Raw genomic sequence first — 15,771 nt, 5'->3', positions numbered from 1 at the left:
GTGAAGAAACTAGAGATATTGTGTAATGTTTAGAGAGATGACTGTTTGGGTACTAAAAAGAGAAAATTGTAGAAAATGGGCATCCAGAGAGAGAAAGTGGTGTAAAACTAAGGAAATGTAAGGGAAATGGATTGGGATGATGACAACAATTGATATGGGTTCCTAAATGGTTGATTCTTGTGTACTGAGCCCTAATGCCTCTTCCTAAACTTGGATCCTTATATTTCACCAGGATCAGGCATGTTTCTATGCAAGAAAAAGATGAGCAAACGAAGAACACCTCAAAATACTTTAACCAGGTGAACAACTAGGATCCTCAAGAGCCTTGTCCCTCTGGCTAGCCACATTTAGAGGACATCCATAAGGGTACAGAGAGATACATAGGAAGAGAATTTTTATGCATTATCCATTATGTAAAATGTCATTCTATATTTTCCTATTTTCTCTCCTTGTCATTTGTTCCTCTTTTCCCATTGGCTGAATTTGAATTCTGGAACTCCATTTAAAATATGTGATATTCATTAAAAGGTAAGTTAGAGAGGATTGTGGAGAGATCCATGATGTGGTCCAAACATCTCTAACTGGGCCTTTGAACCCAAAATCGAAGTTGCTCCAATTTGTCCCAATAACCCACATAAATAGAATCACATGGGATTGTTGACATAAAAATCAAGCAAGATCAGTCAAAATGCCCAAAATGTTTATAAAGTGGTACTTGTGGTGAGATTCAGAAATATTCTGATAATCTAGTCAATAACATGATAAATTCAATAGTTAAATGGTTAACTTCATATAAAATCTATGTAATCATAAAAATATTTATCACGTTATCAGTGACAACTGTTGGGTTTACTGGACTTGATTCAAATGACAATAAGTGGATTCCTGCAAATGAAAACTTTTTTTGAATGAATTTTTTAATTTAATTATTCATTAAGGAATCAATACTATTCACTGATGAAAAAAAACTAAATTTTGTGTCTTTATTTCATTTGAAAGTTCATTAATGTTCATTTGGTTGTTTGTAAAACAATAAATTAAATAATATCAAAGTAAAGCATTATTAAGCTATTATTTCTATGACATTAGATGTGAAACTATTATTATAAAATGCGATAATGAAGTCCAAGGGTACACAAGATGATAAGTGAATTATGATTACATCACAGGACTGTGATCACCTATCTCTAAAAATGTATTATAAATATTTCTATTCATAAAATATTTGAGTCAAATATCAAGATATATAAGATAGAATTGCACACTCATATTTTGAGTATGACCAATCATGTAGGCATTATTATGGAGACATTATGGATGGATCATGGGTTCTCTTTAGGGAAACTTTTCAGTGAACTGATTATGAATTATTGGATGATATTATACATAACTGTCAATCAGGTTGATTCATGTCAGGGTGACTTAAGTTTATCAAAGATATATCATGGATGGACAGTTGAATTTGACTATGAGGGTATGAATTTCTAAGGATTTCCATAATATCTTAGATAAGATGTCACAAAAAGTGCATGAATATGATTGTGTGGTCAAGATGAAATTGTCTCACCTCAATATGGGAGGAGCTAACTCAAAGAATTCATTGGCCAGGGTAGTAGAAATTTCATAGAATTGGTGTTATGATCATTTCCCACTACATCGGTACTAACTAGAATAATCAATTAGGTTTTGACAATTGACCATACACTTATTGTTCCCAAGAATTTCATGTGGATGATGAATAATATGTACATGGAAACTGATGACATATATGTTCCACGAAGGACTTGGTGAAGTTCTTAATACATTCTAGAGAAGGCGTAGCTTGACATCCCATGGGATGGCAGCTTGTGCTATTAATCAGGTTAAATTCATCTATGATTAATAAATGTACTTTATAGTTATAAATTAACCATGATAGATGTAAAAATATATTCCATTTATCAACTACACTCGTGCATGGACCTAGAGGGTCTCATGAAAAAGGTTCATTAGTGTACTAAGATAAAGTATATGGCTCCAATTATGTCCATCACATACGTTCTAATTAAGCTTGTTGCCTGAAAATGTTTGAAAAGGTTCTAAACCTTTTCAAAAATAGTGTTCATGTGAGAAATAAATGTTCTTCCTTGTGTTGATGTTGGTTCATATCTGTTCCTGTTTTTTAATGCTTGTTGGTATCCATTGATTTTTTATTCAAAACTTGTAAACGAAAACAAAAGTGGACTTGTAATTGTTAGTTGAAACCTTTGTGAAGATCAAGGCTTAGAGAATTTTAGTAAAATGTATGTGTGTTTTGATGAATATTCCAAGATGATAAGGCAAACTCCACCTTAATACAATTTGTTTACATTCATTCATAAATTTTTATTCATATCAGGATTTATGCATATGAAGATAACCAACTTTATATGGTTCAAACTATGCAACTCATGCATGCATTGGATGATTACCTTCATGTATAGAAATATATGTGATGTTTGACCATATGGTCACAGGGGAAAATCATCCGGTAGCATAGAAATTTTTGTGACATGTTGATAAGCATGTCCTATATTACTGGTCAAATATTATGTGAATCTGACACCACTGGTCAAATAAAACATGATGGTCAACATGGACTTCTCTACCTACCATAGATATTTATATTTAAATTAATGGATTATTTTATAAGATCTTAAATATAAATGAATAAAATTAGATATCTATAATATTTTGCAGAATATAATTTATGATATCTAAACTAATTTTGTAAGGGTTTTTTTATTTCAAGTCATGGAGGAAATGCAATTATCAGGTTTACCTTTCATGGCTTATTAATTGAATTTGGAAAAGTTGTAATTCTGAATACTCAAACTTGAAGCAGTTATTATGTCTTATTTTTCTATCTGATATCAAATTCATTTGTCTGTTTGGTCTGTTAAAATTACATATTTTCCCCTCAAAATTTTGAAATCCATACAGGCAGAACAAGTCCTAATTTTCAAACCACTGCTTTCTCCCTCTTTTGGTGAAAAATTACAATATACAGGGCAATCATAAGATCTGGCCTTCTGTAAATTTTTAAGGGTTTCATTTCAGATCCATGAAAGTTAGACTCATGTTTTTTGGTGCAGGTTTCGAGAAATTACAAGGAGAAAAATATTTTGCCCTAGAATTCACACCTTCAGTGACATTGGTTTGATGATTATTATTTGGATACTTTTGCTAATTTTTTATATTGAAATTATCTGTATATTTTTTATTATTTGGATTAATTAAATATATGAAATTTAAGTGTATCCTTGTAGAATTTGGGGATAAACTAGGGGAAGGCTTTGGGGGTTGAAGAAGAGAAGGTTCTAGGGGCCCAAGTCAAAGGAGCTCACGGGAAGACTTTTGGGCCCAGGTAGGCAAAGCTTCACCATAATTTTATTTTATCGGTATCCTTGTTACACCCTATTACAAATTATTTTTATTTACACCATAATTTTATTTTTCTTGTGGGGAATTCCCACAAATTTTTTTAGGTCTCATCATCAAGTCGTGCTGGATACCTCCGGTCATCATTAAGGACTAGCCTGAGCTGTATAAAAAAATATAGTTATGAATATAAGATTGAATAAAAATATAGTTATGAATATGAGTCTGCCTTATCCTGTACCTCATCCCAAAGATAGGTAAAACTTATTTCTTGTAGTTATGAATATAAGACTGAATAAAATTCAAAGGACCTAATGCACCCCCCCCCCCCCTCTCTTTGGTCATACCTTAGGCACCCATCTTTGGTTATACCTTAGCCACTTAAACTATCACGTCGAACCAAACCAAAATGCCCATCCTCGTTTTGACATGGTCAAGACCACCTAGAACTAGGTGGTTATGTGAAGGCACAGGATGGACTAAAAATTATTAGTTTTGGGAGAGGGGTTGAAGATTTTCTTAGCCACCCATTCTCCAAATAATTTCTTAGAGGGAACATGCCAGCATCACATAGAGGGGGATCTAAAGCACTTGTATAAAGTGGAAAATATAATGGGTACTTTAAAAAAATAGAGTGAAGGGTACTTTATGGATAAATACGAGCATAACATTCACTTCATCTCTTTTATCCTATTGGAAACATCCCAATTATTTGATAACCTAGAGGTAAATTTGAGGATGAGTCAATGAAGACTATTTCTTGAATCTGGAAGATTCCTTCACTGTTGTAGACCTTATCATGGTGAAATAAATAAACCCACGATAGGACTTCCTGAATTGAACATCCGTGACCCCTTCCCCTGATATTCTCATTAGTTCTAGAAATAGGTTTTGCATCGTTTCTTATCATTCAAAATTTAATCACAACAGTTTTTGAATTTTTTGAAGTTATTAGTTTTTGGAAAATCTTTGACCTTCTTCTTTTCTCATCCTGATACTTCCCCAGATCATGTTTTTCCACTCAAATATTTATTGATTTTTACTTATTTAATTTCTTCGGAATCCTGATTCTTGATTCCTGATTTGTCCATTATTTTCTATCTAGGTTTGATTCCTCACGCCTAGTTTCTCTCACCATCTTTTTGTTCATTTCAGTATATTCATCTTCCTTTATTTCCCTAAATCATATAATATTCTTGAGGAAGAAACTCTCACCATATTCATGAGATGAAATGATTTACATCAAACAATATTTGATACTTTTTTGTTAAAATAATATTCCACAATTTTTTGTTATACTGAAGTGAGCAAACAACACTTCTGAATCCACAAATTGAGTTAAGAAATGGTATTATTGTCTGTAAATGGGGTCACTGAAGGATTGATACTTTCAATATGATAATTATTCACATTATTATTTGTTAAGCTCAAATTATTGAAAGTGTACCATATAACCAAGGAAGGGCAAGAGCTTAGTGAAGGTTAAATTTTACTCAATATTTTTAATCTTCCCAAACTCGAGCATTTAGTTACAGTATTTTCCTTCTTTGAATGGTAATGTCCCAAAAATCCCACATTGTACAAAATTGACAATAAATTCATGCAGTTAGACCAGTTACCCAGATCCAGGAGAGTTACCAAGATCTAAAACTAAACAAACGCTATTTCTTGTCCTACATTGTACTCATAACTCATTAAAACTCAAACAGTTGGACTATTATTATTCTATGATGCACAGCCAAATTCTCTAATGAAAATGATATGGTCTTATAGACATTTTAACATTGGAGTACAAATACAATAAAATAATATATTTATTCAGGAGAGTGGCAAATTTGTAGTTACAAGAAGATTTGAGGGTACAGAAGATTGCTGTCATCCCATATTTGAATAGGATCCCGCCTGCGATTATCGTAGATGCTGAAGAAAGGGGAAAGTAGAAAAATCGGAGCTCGCCATGGAAGGTAGCGAAAGCGAGGCCGTCTTCGACGCTTACAATCTCAAACCTCAACTCTTCATCAACGAAGTGCTCAATGTTGTGGATGATCTTGTTGACGACGCCTTCGACTTCTGCCGGGAGTAATTGATTCATAAACTTTGCTCGCTATCATCCTTCTCGTCGTCGTTTTGGCTGATGCGCTATGATTGAGTCTATTTAATGGCGTTATGATCTCTTACAGGCATGCATCGGCTCTCGTGGGGGGCGACAAAGACGGGGATAGATCTGAGGAGTTACAAAGGGTGAATAATTGCCTCTAAAACGCTTTCCTATGAGCATACTCCATCTGCACTTGCTTTCCGTTCGAGGAGTCTGTGAAAATCGTTCTTTATCTGTGGCGTAGTTAAAAAGTCTCTGCTTTGGATTTTAACATTTGAAAACAGTGTGGTTTCAAATGTTACTTGATACCCTCTGGTTTATGATTTTTTATACTAATATATTTTTCTGTGTGAACTTACCTCAAAATTCGTGTAAAGTATAAAGGAGTATTTCATGTCTTGGGTTGGATTTGTATCATGTCTAATTTTTTCTCTGTTAAGATGATCATTCTTAGGGTGCACTGTGACTTTGTATCATATGTTAAGGTAATAATTTCGTTGCGTATTTTGGTTGTAGGGCATTTCTTCCCTTCATCGGCAGACTCGAGCAACACTGAACAAGAGATTGGATTTGTGGGAGAGATATTGTCTTTTGCATTGTTTCTCTGTCCCAGAGGAATTCTCGTCCAACAAAACTGTAAGAACTCTGATTTATATTGAACTTTTTTTACTTCTTGTTGGGATCGTTATTTATCTTGTAAGATCCCCATGTTTGCGTCAAATCGCGAATTCCTGGCTAATATAATTGCTCCCTAGGACTTAAATTGAATTTCCCCAGCTATATAAATCCAGTAGATGCGATTCATGTTAGATCTCCCTGAGGAACATATTCAGAGATCAGATTTTTAATGATATACTGTTACTTCACTTGAGCCCGGCATTTTTCTAATGCCCAACTAATGCAACCAAGAGAAATTGTGCACGAGAAAATCACTGGCCGGATCTTTTTATTTTCCGTGGATTGTTTGACTTTACAAATTACAGTACCAAATAACTTTATAAGCGATCTCCTGTTTTTCATCACGGCTTTTCTGTATTATTAATTTTTATTTATTATGTCCTGAAAATTCTACACATAAAATGATGATTTCATTCGATATTAACGACTAGTTATGAAGTGTACTGTTGCACCGAGTGTCCTAAAGTTTGAAACCGTCACTGCAATGTGAGGCAAGGGTTTCTTTCCGCAGTTGTTTAGAATCTTTCATGCTTCATTATTTCATGTTACTTATGGTACCCTGGTAAAATTCAAATTAAAAGAAAAAATATTCCACTTTTGTACTTATATATTCTCAGTGGCATTGGAAATAAATGATTTTGATTATTTTGAGATGATCTCTAGTGAATCCTTAGGGAAGGTAGTCGATCACTCGACCGTCAGATCATCGTCAAGGATTGATATGGTTTTATAAGATTATAATTTTTTATGAACCTCATCTTTAAGGCAGATGACGCTGATCACAATGTCAATTTCATTTAACGGAATATTTACAAAGAATCAGGTTTTTGGTAAATCATAATTAAGAACGGTAAAACTACGTCATCAAACAGCACATCTAAAACTCATGCTAACTGTGTACGCGAACATGGGTCTATGAATTTATTGCTCATGCTTGCCAATACAGTCTTGCAGTTGAGAACAATTTATAAGACTCTCCACTGCAAAGAGATACTATTAAAGAACATGTATTTTTTTAGTGAACTGCTCAATTTTTTTCCAGACAGACACATCTGATGATTTCACGCGTTTAAGAGATGCCCTCCATGACGGCGAGCAGGATGCCCAGCTACTGTCCTTGAGGCAGAAACTTGCCGCTGTAAGATCAATATTTTTCAATTTTTAATCCCACCTTGAATATTTTAGTAATCTGAATACCGGGGGTCAACGCAGGTAAGCCAAGAGTGCGCTTCCAGACAAAGAGAAGTCAACGCACTGGGGAAGCGATCTTCCCAGTCAAGCGGCCATCATCCATCCGTCAACGACGTCATCCGTCTCCTTGATGACGGCGCCGCCTCCGACATATTCAACGGTAAGCCGTCTTTGTGGCTTTTTCTACACCGGCCGTCTACAGAGATCAGGATCTTCAACCTGGCTTTGCAGAGGTGGGAGATGGCACCGCCAGACTACGCAGCGAACTTAAGTCTCTGCTCGGCGGGTCGGCGTCGCCAATCGCTGTGGGGTTTCTCGGCGACGCCAGCAGGCCAACTGACGGAGGTAAACAGGAAACCGTATCTCTTTGACGGCGGCGCCGATAGTCTCTCATTGTGCTTTGCTTGGCAGATATCTTCTCCAAGCTCGAAGACCTGCAGAAAGCGGCTGACACCCTTCGGCTCTTCCGGAAACCGTGAGACAATGCTCTCCGAATCACGATTGCAGAGAATTTAAGGCCATGAAAGGTGAGAATTTACAAGCCGTTCGATCAGCCCGTTGACGCCATCCATATCCTGATCATGCGGTCGTCGCTTGCCGATGCCAGCATCTGTGGTCGTTTAGGATTCCAACTGACGCTGTTCACCGTCATCTCGTGCCCCTGGAGCACCTTCACCAGCTCGCACCTCTCCCTGTGCCAGATATAAACCTGCCAAAAGTCAACCGCGTCATCATAAGTTGAAACATTAGTTCATTGACGTATGGAGAAATAGAATTGGCTGTGGTTTTACCATATTGTCTTCACTGCCGCTGGCGATGAAGGCAGAGCCGGCGCCGCCGAAGCAGGAACGGATGACGTATTTGACTTGCTTGTGACCAGTGTACTTAGCGGGTGGTGCTGCCGGGCCCGAGTCGACGGGCCAGAGATGGATCTCATTGTTGAGGTTGACGATCATGTGGAGCCCGTCTGGGGACAGAACTAGAGAAGTGATGGGGTGATCCTCGGGGATGGTCAGCTCAGATCCACCATCCAAATCGCAGATGCGGATGAGATTCTCCGAGGCGATGCTGATCAGGCGGCGCCCATCCGGTGTGACAACAAGGTTAGAGACCTTGGGAAGGCGATCCCCCTTCCACAGCTTAAGCTCGTGGCCGTGGAGGTCGCATGTGAGAATGCAATTGTCCGGCATGCTGCTGCCGCAGACAATCTTCTGGGAGTCTGGGAACCAGGCGAAGGAGCTGATGACACGGGTGGCAGGATCGTTGAGGGTGCACCGGCACGTACCGGCTGCCACATCCCACAGCCTGAGCACCTCCTCGGTGCCGCACGTGATCAGCATCGTGTCGTCGGGGCTCCACGAGAGGAAGGACACGGGCTTGATGTGCCCGGCAAGCATGTGTTTCAAGGAAACCCGGTCATCCTCTCCCACCTAAAAGTCGGCTTCAGTGTTAAACACAATGAAAAATTATGATTTCTCCCATATTAGTGATAATTTATGATTCGCTGTTCAGATTAATCATATGGATCATCTGTATAAGCATAAGCAATCCGTATCCATGTCAGCTGTTCATCTACATTAACGATTCATAAACATATTTTTTTTCTTTCATCTTGACACTGAACTATTTGTGTTACTGATTAACCACCTAATTGTCGCATTTGTCGCAAAACTGAGGTATAAAACAACAGATCCAATGTCGAAATAAATAAATAATTTACTGATTAACCACCTAATTGAGTGGCAGGGAGTCGTTAATGCGATCAGTAACATCAAAAATATCAGCTACCTATCCTACAACGCTCTCTGGAAACGACCTTCCAAGAATATGAACTGCCGTTTAGTCCTACTTCAGAGCCTTCACAGCAACGAAATGACTCGGATGTGAAATAATTTTTTGGTAACTAGAAAAAAGAGTTAATTTGACAGAAAAACGGGTAGTGCATTTTCTTTCTTTTGTGCATGTTCTGATTTCTAACAAATGTTTTTTTTAGTCGGATCTTACGGAAATACTATTTTTACAATTTTTCTATCAATTTAAAGTCTTTTTGATTCATTTGTAATAGAGATTAAGGAAAATTTTTAAACAAAAAAAGTGTCGATCAATATAAACGCTTTTTTGTTTTTACAATCTTCCATAATCTTTATTAGAAATCTCTGTAGTTCAAGAAAAGCGCAGCATACCGTCCATATCATTGCTGTACAATCTTTGGATGATGATGCGAGAAATTCCCCGTTATTTGAAAACTGGACGAACCATACTTCATCCGTGTGCTCCCTCAAAATCTGAAAACTTGAGAAGAAGAGTTAGATAACATTCTCCACAAGCGATAGAATAGAGAAGAAATGGAATAAAGAAAAGGAAAGAACGAAGAAAAAAGATGGAAATTACCATGGATATTAGACTCTAAAGAAGAAATTCTGGCATGGTTCACTCTCCAGTGGCCCAGAGCTACATGATCTCCTTAGAAAGCGAGAAATTAGGCCACTGGAGGGTACACGCACACCTCCATCCAGAAACAGGTTAGTATAACTATTTTCTTCTGTTCACACGAATGAATCAACCAATAACAGGCAGATCAATCTCCCATCACCTCATAAGGATTTATGCCAAACCCCGGTTGAAATCAACAGAACAATCTAAGCGTCAAATCTCTTTTTAAACTCAAGAGAACTAATCTAACGAATGAAATCTCTTTTTCAATCGTCAAATAAAGGTAAAAGATCTATTTTTCCAATCGTCCGATCAACACCATAACTCTCATCGCTGGTCCGCTGGACTTGAACCTGTTATGTGAACATTAACCGTCTTTCTGAAAAATAACAACCCTCTTCACTCATTACATTTTGAAGTTGCGATGAATTTTTCATAACCTTATTTCTTATAAATTATTTAAATGTTTAATGGTTCATTTAGTGGAGACTTCTAGCTTAATTTTCAAATGAAAATATAGGTTAAGATTGTGGAAATACGAGCTTGTGAGCAGCTACTCCTAATTCCAGACCGTTTAATGCACTAACTATAAATTTCGGACCAGAATCTTCCACGTATGAAAAGTGAATTTTGACATATAACATTGTTCAAGGAAAACCCACTTAAGATCATTACAGACAACCGAAACAATTTGGCTCAACTTTCTCAGTTTTACTTCAAAACCTTCACATTTGGAAAGAGAAAGAAAACAGAACTTAGAGCACGGTAGGCACTTGGATTAAGAGGTTTGTGAAACGGATGCGACAGACGTATTCTTATCCTAAAACCAAAGCGTTTGAAAGATGATTCACAACTATTCATTAGATTTTGATGAGAGTCTCGGCAGATTCAACACAACCAAACCACTGACCTCAACTTTCTAACTCTAATGCGATTCAAACCGTCCATTGAAACGAAGTAGAGAATGATATTCAGATTACGGCAACCAATTTGATCAAGAGATTAATCAAACGGGTTCCAGGTTCTACAGGCGCACTCTTATCCTAAGAACCAGGGATTTCAATCATAATTGACAGCCATTCACTCGATTATGACCAGAATTTTGGCATCAAAACGCCGATTCATCATTTTACTAATGCCAAGAAGCACTATCTACCGCTCGGTTCAGCCACGCTTAGCATGTCGGAGAATATTCGGATCCCACAAATAAATATTAATTAATTCCGATGATATCGAAGAAGTATGGGAAGGCGAAAGAAAACGCACCTGGATTGTTTGCGAAGGAATTCGATCAGAGCTACACTTGTGATCCTCGTACAAGGAGATGGGCTCGTTCGAGTTGTGGTAGATACAGGTCGCTCTCTGCTCAACGACAGCCGTCTCCACCAGGCGCATCAGCCTCGGCTCCGATAATCGAATCCAAGGCGGAACAAGCTCCGATAGATTAGCAAGAACAGCCAGCCGCCCCCTAATCAACCCGTCATTCACCGCCCCCGCCGATTCCCCAACCATGAGACGCCGCGCAAGCTTGTGCACCTTCCTTCGCTCGACCTCCAGCGGAGAGATCCGCTGGCGGAGCACGCTAAGAGCGCGCGACAGCGCACCGTCGTCGCCGCCCGCGGAATTCATCAGCTCCATGAAGCTCTCCCTCCATACCAGGTACGACGAGGCAGCCCGGATCGAATCCGTCAAGCAATCCCAACTCTCGATCGCGTCCACGCAATCCTCCCATCGCCCCGATACGATCAGAGGAACTAAAGAATCAAAAACAGGAGAATCAAGAAGCACGCCGGATTCCGATTCCAGAGCCGCGGCAGATTCGCGGTACCCGAGCGAGTACAAACACTGAACGATCACCCTGACGAACTCCGCTCGATCGATGATCCCCCGGCTGCCGAGCTTCTTCCCTCCCTCTTCCATCTCTCCCGATTCCAGAGAAATTTGAAATACAGTCGTGAAGAAATAGATACAACGAAAACGAGGGGCGCTTTCCCCTTTCAGGACAACCCTACGATTCAAATCCGACGGACGGAGGACGGGGGGAGGGGGGGGCGGTTCCGTTACAAGAGGGAGTCGGCTTTGGAAGGGAGGCGCTTGAAGAAGTTGATGAGAGGGGAAGGGAGGCGGCTTCGGAGCTTGGGGGGGAGGAGGAGGTGCGCGCCCCAGAGGGCTAGCACGAGACGGAACGGAACGGCGTAGAAGACGGCGGCGCCGCCGCCGCAGCAGGCGAGGAAGAGCGCCGTGGCGCGCGGGTCCCGCCAGCTGACCGCGGACTCGCACCGCTCGAGCTGCGTGGCCACGTCGCCGACCATGGACTGGACCCGCATGGCTACGGTCCTGAGCCGGTCGTATCTCACCCGCAGCACCTCCGGGCTCCTGGCCGAGCTCGGGAACCCGTCCATCTCCTCTTCCAGCTCGTCCTGGCTCGCCGCCTCCGCCTGCGACATCCTCACGTCGACGAACGCCGGCTGCCGCGGCCGCCGCCGGTACCCCAGCAGCCCCGCCGCCGCCATCGCCGCGAACGCCGCCGGCAGGACCAGCTCCGGGTACGCGACAGCGAACAGGAACACCGACAGGACCGCCGCCGAGCTCGCCGGGTCCCGCCAGGTGCGCGCCGCCGCCACCCCCCGCAGGAACCCCACTGGACCGGCCAGGGCCGAGACGAGCCGGAGGAAATGCGCCTTGCTCCGCCGCATGCTCCACAGCCCGGACCCCCGGTCCAGCACGTACTCGACCACCTCCCGGCCCAGCGGCGGCTCCGCGCGAGCCAACCGCGCCGCCACCGCCTCCCCAGCGCGGTGCCGGAGCAGCTCCGCCTTCTGCACCGGGATCGGCTCCAGGTAGTGCGGCTTCGGCAGCAGCGGCCGGAGGTAGAGCTGCGCCACCGCGGCCGGGTTGCCGCACGAGAACCGCACGGCGAGCTGCAGCTCGCCCATCTTCTTCACCCCCCCCGGACCCAGCCCGAGCAGCGGGTAGCAGTGCGCGTACACGCGGTCCGAGTCCAGGGTCGAGAGGCGGACACGGACTCGGCCGAGGCGCGCGTCCCGCGCGCCGCCGGACACCCGGGCGTTGTCGAAGACCGCGACGGTGAGGACCGTGCACGGGTCGAAGACCTCCCACTGGTACTGCTCGTTCCAGCGCGGGGACAGCGACCCGACCACGGTCCGGGTCCGGACCCACTTGGGCCCGTACTTGGCCACGCAGTAGGCGTCTGCGGAGGGCCCCACCCCGGGCCGGGTCTTCACCGGGGCCAGCCCGGTCGCGCCGAGGACCCCCAGCTCCAGCACCCCGACCGCGCCGCCGCCGAGCCGGTTCGCCGTCGGTCGGAGGTCGCTCGCGAACGCGGTGGCCTCGTCCAGCACGTGGTAGCCCCCGTCGAGCGACACGCGGACGTGGAGCCGCCCGGAGAGCCTCCCCCCCTCGAGAGGGAGCCAGCGGGAGAAGGCGGCGGGGTTGCGGTCGTCGGCGGCGCGCCGCCCTACCGCGGCGACGGCGACGGCGGCGCGGCCGAGGACTTCCCCGCGGTCCTCCACGCATAGAGTGAGGTGCTCCTCGAAAGGCTCAGCGACGACGAAGAGCAGGTCCTCGTGCCAGGCCGGGCCGGGGAGGGTCCGAGCCGGGCGCGTGAACAGGACCTGGGCCCCGACCTGCGCCTTGACCAAGGGCTCGCCGGGGTGGGCCAGGTCCTGGGCTTCCAGGACCCGCACCCGCAGGTACCAGAGCTTGGGGGAGAGGTAGACCTTGGACTTGATGGCGGAGAGCGCTTCCGCCGGAACGCCGGCGGAGGACGAGTGCCACGCCTCGGAGAAGGACTCGTCGGCCTGCGTGCCGAGCCACACGGCCAGCATCAGCTCACCGGCGGCGGGCCCGGGCTTCTCGTGGCTCGCGAGCCGGAACCACTGCGGCGCGAGCGGGCTGTCGGGGGGGGCTCGCCGGGGGACTTCGGCCATGTCCATGGCGAGGAACCCGGTGAACTCCGCCCGGCCTTCCTTCTCCCTGAGGAAGACCTCCACAGCCGGGCTATGAAGACACTCGTTCGAGAACGCGAAGACCTGGTCCCAGACCAGCGCCGGCGAGGCCTTGCTCAGGCCGCGGTAGTTGCCCAGCTTCACTTCCACGTGGAGAGCGCCATTAGAGACGCCGCGAGCTCTCACGACCCGCACGTAGAGGAACTCCATGGGCTCGACCAGGTCCGCCGCGAGCCGGCCGCCGCCGAGCCGTGGGCTCGTGTCCTTCAAAGAAACCTCCTGCTGGTGGCTGGCCTGCGGCCAATGGGCGGCGCCGAACTCCGGCGGCGCCGCCGGCTTGTACTCCGCCGGCGCCGGCTGGCTCGGCTTCCGGACCTGCTCCGTCGGTGGAGCCCTCTTCTGCGGCGGCGGCGGCGGCAGCGGTGGCGCCGCCGCCGCCTGCTGTAGCTTCTGGTGGTGCTTGACCGGCGGGTCCTTGGGCTTGGGCTGCGCGGCGGCGACGATACGGTAGACTTTGAGAGTGAGCTCGCCGCGGATGTGAGAGAAGAGGCTGCGCTTCTCGAGGGAGAAGAGCTGCGGGACGGCGTCTTCGCCGGGGGCGGGGACGCCGGCGGCGGAGAAGCGAACCTTGCCGAGGAAGTTGCGAGAGCTGGCGGAGGACTTCTCGTTGTAGACGACGACGTCGACGACGCGGTAGGGGAGGTCGGCCGGGTCGGCGACGGAGAAGACGAGCCGCTCGTTCCAGACCGGGTTCAAGTCCTTGGGCTTGACGCTGGTCCGCTGCCGCTGCCTCTCGAACTCGACCTCCACGAAGGAAGACGACGAGCCCTGGCCGTCCTTGGGCATGAGATTGTGCCCCGCCACCACCTCCACCACCAGCTGCTCCTCCGCCATGGCCGCCCCCTTTCGAAGTAGACAAGCCCGCGAAGAAGAAGATATGAAGACCGTCGGGAAGAGTGCGAGAACGAAGATCGAGGACGGGGGCTTTTCTTCCTCGCGTGCTGGAAATTCCAAAGAACGTTGTTTTGTCGTTTTGCTGGGGCGCTGGTTAGTAATGCAGTTCTGGGGGAACGGAATAGGCGGCGCGCGGTTTACGTCCCCTCGGTGCGCGGTTCGAGGCCTATTGGGCTGGGCTGGCTTACGTGTGATTTGACATAGTCGTTAAATGATGGCCCGATAAGGCACCGTCTCGGGCGCTGCGAGATCGGGGTTTTTGGAGCTCGTCCTGGCCGTCCGATCAAATCCGAGGCGATCTTCTCTAGGTATCGTGGAACTGTTCCTGATGCGCGTCAGGATTCAAGAAGAGAGAGAGAAGAGAGGGGCGGGAAGAGAGAGAAGCGTGCACACGCACGCATCATGGCGAGGAATGGGGGGCTTCATGTTTTAAGGAATAATTCCTTGCTTTTTTGAATCGTCCTCTGAATAATTTTGGTACGATTGGGAGGGATGCAGCTGGACCCACCCACTCATGCAGGCATACTTTGAATAGACTTTCATGTTAGTGCTAGTTTTATTTTCCCTCTCCTTCTTTTGTCCATCTCAGTTCATAATGTATTATTTTAATAATCTTTTAAGGATGACATGAATGGCTTATATTTTAGAGAAATAATGAGTATTTAAAAGCACTCTCTCTCTCTCTCTCCCCCTCTCTTCCTGCATCTAGGGAACGACGAAAGTCATCCGTCATGTCACATGTCACGTCACACGTCATGACGGTGACGATGACAGTGTTGGAACGGAGGGGTCGTGACGGTGACACGTGACGGGCTGTACGTGACAGTGACAGTGACAGAATGGAGGGGTTGTGACGGTGACGGTGACGCGTGACGGGCTCTACGTGACGGTGACGGGATACCCCGGACATGTGACATGGCTAAATGTCCGGATGATGGCCGTGACTGATTTTTCATGTATTTTAATAATGAATTTATTGACAGAAAAGGTAAGAATTTTATTGTTTTTATTAAATACATTTCAATAATTAATTTGTTGCCGGGAAAATGT

At 45.1% G+C, this 15,771-nt stretch overlaps 2 protein-coding genes and 1 pseudogene across 3 annotated transcripts; 1 reads left to right on the top strand and 2 right to left on the bottom strand.

Annotated features, from left to right (window-relative positions):
• The first annotated feature begins 5,323 nt into the window (after positions 1–5,323).
• MIS12 (minichromosome instability 12 (mis12)-like protein) lies at positions 5,324–8,877 on the top strand. 2 transcript variants are annotated; one of them, XM_078571632.1, is made up of 8 exons: positions 5,324–5,478; positions 5,580–5,640; positions 6,014–6,133; positions 7,218–7,313; positions 7,388–7,526; positions 7,598–7,711; positions 7,778–7,893; positions 7,974–8,877. In XM_078571632.1, exons 1-7 carry the CDS (start codon positions 5,357–5,359, stop codon positions 7,843–7,845), a joined length of 720 nt encoding a protein of 239 aa, XP_078427758.1. In that variant the 5' UTR covers positions 5,324–5,356; the 3' UTR covers positions 7,846–7,893; positions 7,974–8,877. The 2 variants fall into 2 exon arrangements, with proteins under 2 accessions (XP_078427758.1, XP_078427757.1); XM_078571631.1 differs by having other exon boundaries at positions 7,778–8,877.
• Positions 7,829–13,471, bottom strand: LOC144700193 (uncharacterized). Its single transcript, XM_078571630.1, has 4 exons — positions 11,066–13,471; positions 9,550–9,651; positions 8,158–8,796; positions 7,829–8,075 (listed from the first exon to the last, which is right to left on the bottom strand). The coding sequence occupies exons 1-4, from the start codon at positions 13,334–13,336 to the stop codon at positions 7,917–7,919; spliced, it is 3,171 nt and encodes a 1,056-aa protein (XP_078427756.1). The 5' UTR covers positions 13,337–13,471; the 3' UTR covers positions 7,829–7,916.
• Positions 13,361–14,661, bottom strand: LOC144716427 (multiple C2 domain and transmembrane region protein 10 pseudogene; annotated as a pseudogene).
• Positions 14,662–15,771: the final 1,110 nt, after the last annotated feature.

The sequence above is a fragment of the Wolffia australiana genome, chromosome 2 (assembly GCF_029677425.1).
Source record: "Wolffia australiana isolate 7733 chromosome 2, ASM2967742v1".
NCBI classification, from domain to species: Eukaryota; Viridiplantae; Streptophyta; class Magnoliopsida; order Alismatales; family Araceae; genus Wolffia; species Wolffia australiana.
This window is presented reverse-complemented; position numbering and strand designations above follow the sequence as displayed.

Coding starts and splice junctions, on each gene's coding strand:
- LOC144700193 (XM_078571630.1), bottom strand. CDS start 13,336: ATGCGTGGAGGACCGCGGGGAAGTCCTCGGCCGCGCCGCCGTCGCCGT. Junction 9,652..11,065: donor TTCCTTCGCAAACAATCCAG/GTGCGTTTTCTT, acceptor TCAAGTTTTCAG/ATTTTGAGGGAGCACACGGA. Junction 8,076..8,157: donor GCGGCAGTGAAGACAATATG/GTAAAACCACAG, acceptor GACTTTTGGCAG/GTTTATATCTGGCACAGGGA.
- MIS12 (XM_078571632.1), top strand. CDS start 5,357: ATGGAAGGTAGCGAAAGCGAGGCCGTCTTCGACGCTTACAATCTCAAA. Junction 7,527..7,597: donor CGCCTCCGACATATTCAACG/GTAAGCCGTCTT, acceptor CTGGCTTTGCAG/AGGTGGGAGATGGCACCGCC. Junction 7,712..7,777: donor CAGCAGGCCAACTGACGGAG/GTAAACAGGAAA, acceptor TTTGCTTGGCAG/ATATCTTCTCCAAGCTCGAA.